The sequence below is a fragment of the Apis dorsata genome, unplaced genomic scaffold (assembly GCF_000469605.1).
Source record: "Apis dorsata unplaced genomic scaffold, Apis dorsata 1.3 scaffold_194, whole genome shotgun sequence".
Lineage (NCBI taxonomy): Eukaryota > Metazoa > Arthropoda > Insecta > Hymenoptera > Apidae > Apis > Apis dorsata.
Window position 1 is genome coordinate 370,916 of NW_006263478.1, and position 5,360 is coordinate 376,275.

General features: G+C 28.9%; 2 protein-coding genes across 2 annotated transcripts in view; one reads left to right on the forward strand and one right to left on the reverse strand.

Moving 5' to 3' along the window:
* The window catches only part of LOC102678845 (cytochrome c oxidase assembly protein COX18, mitochondrial), a 2,410-nt gene extending 1,310 nt beyond the window's left edge, over positions 1-1,100 (reverse strand). The window contains exons 1-3 of the mRNA XM_031509964.1: positions 459-1,100; positions 229-366; positions 1-138 (exon numbers count right to left, since the gene is read on the reverse strand). Coding sequence (XP_031365824.1) covers positions 1-138; positions 229-366; positions 459-965 — 783 coding nt within the window. The 5' untranslated portion in view covers positions 966-1,100. The remainder of the gene's footprint in view (positions 139-228; positions 367-458) is intronic.
* Positions 1,101-2,116: 1,016 nt separating this feature from the next.
* The window catches only part of LOC102677154, a 99,335-nt gene continuing 96,091 nt past the window's right edge, over positions 2,117-5,360 (forward strand). Inside the window, exon 1 of the mRNA XM_006614599.2 lies at positions 2,117-2,490. The gene's annotated coding sequence lies outside the window, so the exon portion shown is untranslated. The remainder of the gene's footprint in view (positions 2,491-5,360) is intronic.

The following is a 5,360-nucleotide window of genomic DNA, read 5'->3' on the forward strand; positions in this document are numbered from 1 at the left end:
TTGAGGCAACATATAACATATATTTCTTATTGCAACCGAAAAACTTATCCATATTGGTGCTTGTAATAATATTATAGCAACACTTTTAAATGGATGACAATTATTTTTTATGTATAATTGTTTTTGTTCCTTATTAAACTATCATAAAAAGTAAAAAAATTAATTCTTTAATTAAATTGATATAAATTGAAAAAGTTAGTTTGTATGCATAAAAGAATAAATAAATACATCACGTGTAAAAAGATAACGTGCACGATATGGAGATAGTTTTAAAGATATTACTTCCCTTTGCACTTTATTTTGTATTTTTTCTGCAATTTCCTTCAATTCAAATTTCAAATTTTCTTGTTTTGCTTTTGTGTGAACCTGAGATAAAGATTATATAACATATTTTTAAAAAATAAAGAAAATTAGAAGAAATAAAGAAAATAAAGATCAAATAATAATAATATACTTACATCAAGTATATTTAATGGGAGATTTATAATTGTTCTTGCTATAATTGAAGTAAGCATGATACTTGCCCACCATGGTAAACCTGTTTGATAATGCATCAATCTTAAAGCTTCTGTAACCAATTCCACAGGTAAGCTTTCAGAAATCATTTGAAAAATTCCATTATTATATGCGGCAAATTCATTTATAATTTTAGGAGTTGTATTTGAATATTTTCTACTACTATTAATAATGATAGAATTAGTAGAAATTCTTATGGTTTGTGGAATATACTTATTACATAATAATGGTTTTTTAAGGATTTCTGGATGTATTTGCCGATAAGTATTTTTCATATTTGATAAATTTCGTTTATTTGAAAAATATCTTATTAATATTTTATTATTGTAAAAAAATTTTTTAGATAGACGCACATTGGAAACATAATAAATAGAACGAGAACATTTAATAAAATTACTATTGTTATATTTAAAATCTAATAGAATTTTTTTAAACATTTGTGTGGTCATAATATTACAATAACAACGAACTTAATACTTGGGAACAAATATAGAAAGATGTATTTCTTTCCGCGTTTACATTGCGTAAATACAATGGGTATAGGTTAAGTTTTAAACTAACCTCAATTTGATAAAGGATTTAATTAAATTTTTTCTATTTCTTATTTATTGTTTTAATATATTTAATAACATAATATAACAATATTATATGTTTTCTAATTAAAATACAATGTATATTACATATTTTTAAGAATATGCAAAATATATAAATGAAAATAAATAATAATAAAAATTTGTAAATTTGTAAAATTCACAAATTAAATAATATAATTCAACATTGTTATTTACAATACATGAAAAAAATTTAGAATATAATATATTGAAAAATATATAAAAAAATTTCAATTGATCACACACCAAAAGTATAGACAAGAAAAGTAGTGGAAGAAGGATAGAGATAGGATAAAAATATTGAAATCAGCGCCATCTCCAGAGTGCCGTAAATGAAACACGTAAAGAAAGGACAGTAAATAGTGAAAAAAGGACAGAAATAGGATAAAAATTGACTATTAGCGCCATCTGTTGAATATATTTAGAAAAATTAGCGTTGCTGATCAATTCTTATTTCTATGAAAAAGTGTCTTTGAAATTCAAGAGATGGCGCTAATAGTCAATTTTTATACTATCTCTATCCTTTTTATTATATTTACTATCCTTTTTTATGTGTTTCATTTGCGGCACTCTAGAGATGGCGCTGATTTCAATATTTTTATCCTATCTCTATCCTTCTTTCACTACTTACTCTCCTTGTCTATACTTGTTCTACAAAACTTATACATTCAAGAGATAGCTACGATCTGGTATCTTCTTTACTTAATTTTTCTAATATATCTCAATAATTTTTATTGATATAAAAATATTGTTTTAAAAATATATTTTTCTTTTTTAAATAACAGACTTCTTTCTTTACCGACCATTGGTTAGTTCATAAGATTAGGTCCCAAGTATCCAACATAAGACCCCCTTCGGTCCCCATTCGATCTTTTGCCAGACCCCAAAAGGTTGCGCGTCAGGTGGTCTTTTTCCCTCTCGTTTTCTCCCCCACTATTCACCGCGATACATCGTAGTATACCACCTGCAAGGCGATTGGTCAGTTTAGAGACAGGTCAAACGGCAACACATCGGTTAGCGTTTCTGTCACACTCATCTTTCGTTTCGAAGTGAAGTCGAAGTTGTCGTCGATCCCGTTTCGAATTTATCTGAGACTGCGCAACCCACGTGAATATAAACGTGCGCGCGGTTTTTCGCGTCTTTGAAAGCGTATGCGAGGTAGTCCCGATCGAGAGAACAGTGCATTCCTACGTGCTTTAACCGCGATCTTTTCAAACAGTGCACATTATGCGCCGTGGTGAGACGAGTGTAGCGGAGTGTTTTGACACGAGCATGGTGCGATGATTTTTGTGAAATGAGCATTCGATGAATGAAGAAGGCACTGTTGCACACGGAAAATAACGTGGGAGGAACGAGCGTCGAGGTGAGTGCCACTATTTTTCCATCACGATCCCGCGAATTTGAGGTTAGGTTAGGCTTTCTCGAATCTCGCTAGTAGAAATATTCCGCCACGGTGGTCTCCGGAATGTGCTGCGTTTTCGACCATGAACAATACAGCCCTTCGAAAAGACCAGGCATCCGGGTCCTCTCGAATCGAGGCCTAAAAGAGCCCTTTTCACTTTTAAACGTGATGCGTGCCGGCGCATGTCTCTCTTTCTCTCGTCCTTCCTCTCTGGAATGTGAACCTCTCGGGGATCCTGCTGTGTTTCTACTATAGCCTTCTCTGCAACAGGTAGTGATGGGTCTCCTCTATAAACACGCTCTTTGCGAGTTTTCTTCTGTTATCACAAGATTTAGCATCACGTTTGTTTCCCGTGATAAATATAATAAATATAAAAATTTTGAATCGAATGCTTTATTAATTTTTTTTTGCATTGATATTTTTAGAGTATATGTTTATAAAATATACTTCAAATATTTATGTACATAGTTCATCGCGTATTCTCTGATATACTTTTATTTGTATAATATAAATTTTAAGCTGATTTGTTATAAAACAAATTTTTTTGTTCGTATATTTATTGTTAAGTGAAGATTCGTTTTAAATTGATATGCACATATAGTATAAATTTCATATCCGTTTGTTTTCTTACTGGAATATTACGATTATATTAAAATCAGAATGTTTAAATTCATTTTTAGTATTTAAAAATATCTCGTATCTAATATTATGTTCGTTCTAAAATTTCAAACGATTTACATATGTACGTATAGAAAATTTTTAGTGACATCTTAGAACGTGCTCTGTAAATGTTAAAAGGGTACCGTTGCATTCATACGTGCTCGATTTTCGGTGTGCAATTTGACCCGCATTACACGTTATGTGCTTTACGTAACATAGACAGATTTTGTAATCAAACATCTAACACGACATTTCACACTTCGAGAAATGTACTTGATCAAAAATAACACGTGTTTCTTCTACTACTAATTTTGAACTTGCAATTATATCATTTTATGTTTTTGTTTGAAAATCATATTGATATAATTAAATCATATTTATTCTTAATAATTTATATTATTTTATAAATCAATGTAATAATATATAAAGAGTTAATTGACATTTTTGAAGCATCTTGTATTTGAAACTACGGAAATGTATATGAATGAAACAAGATAAGATATTCTAACATTTTTCATTCATGTAGCAGATTGGAGTCATAAAATGGAAACAGTTTCTCTCTTTCTTATCACTTTTAGTAATATGTTACAAAAAAAATTATCAACTAAACAGTAAATTTTATTGTACAAGTAAACTTTCCACATAATGTTATTTGAAAAATTTTTAAATATTTAAAATCTTAATTTTAGATTTTTACAATTTAACTTGACCTTATAAAAATTTGTGTTATTTTATTTTTATTTTATTTTATTTTTTTTTTCTTTTTTGTATATAATTCGTAATTTATTTCACAAGAAACAAATTTAGACATTGCACAAATATCGTTTAAATATCCATTGCCAAATTTTCTTCTATATCTTGAATTAAAGATATTTAAAGTTTCAAATATTAAAAATAGGCATTGGCAAATTTAGATATTGTGTAAATCGCCTAAATGCTCAATGCCAAATTTTCTTTCCCTAATGAATTCGATTCAAACTCCGACAAGATTTAAACCTTAATTAAAGTAGGTAATTCACGTGCTTGTGCATATTGTTCTACGATTCCCTATCGCGTGTTGCATGCTTTTACCGCAATGTTTATGAATAATTTATAAAAACATTGAAAATTTGTATTCAAATTTGTTCTTCGTATCTTCTAATTATGTGGAAAGTGAAAAAAAAAAGGAAAATCTGCGTTAACTCTGTTTTCACTTTCCACTCTTCAACATCCCGTTTGAATATTTAACTTTCAGCCCATACATTCGCATTCATTAATAGAATATTCATATCGATTAATTCACATATATTTTCACTCATCAAAATACTTAAATGCTTACCATTTATTTTTCTACTTGTAGATCTCTCGATAGAGCTAGACTGTTAAGAGAGAACGTTAGAAAATGTACAGAATTACTTTCTATTATGTAGAACAAATATAATTTGGCCGTAGTCGAGTTTTAACAGGGAAATTTGAATGGAAAAATAAAATATAACAATTCAGATACTTTATTATCTTTATTTTAGAAATAATATTCTAAAAGAGTAACATTATCCTTTCTCCATAGAATCTCTTTGAGAAATTTATTCGAATACATACTATCAAAAGAAATAAAAATTCATTTTGATAGTCCATAATAAAGTAACGTAAAATATTTGAAAATAACATCGAGTCGATCGATAAATCAGAAAAAAATATATTATTAAAATAATCAAAGTAATATCATCGAAATATTCGAACAACGATATATTAAACTTACAATTCCTCGAATTTAATTCGCGTAAAATAAATTGTAAAGATATATAGGAACGTTTCGAGGAAACAATGATGGTAAAACGCTTTGAATAGTTTGATATAATAGAACGAAGAATGTTCGCTTCTCTTAAATATCGCAAGAAACTGAGGCAAGAATTTCATGGATACGGATCATATATATTCTATATAGATTCATTCGAGAATGCGAGTGCTCTGGTGATCGCAGAAACACGAGCAACAGGTTGCTAGTCGAACTTTCAAAGGATCCAGTTTTCATGTAATTAACCGTAAGAGATTGTACATGTAACTACTTGTACGTATGTTTCAATAATCTTCCGCGTTGACAAGAAACGATCCTCTTTTGTTTATTTTCGATTACGTTACAAGGAAAGGCCTTGAATTACGTAAAAAAAAAAAAAAAAAAAAAAAAAAAAAAA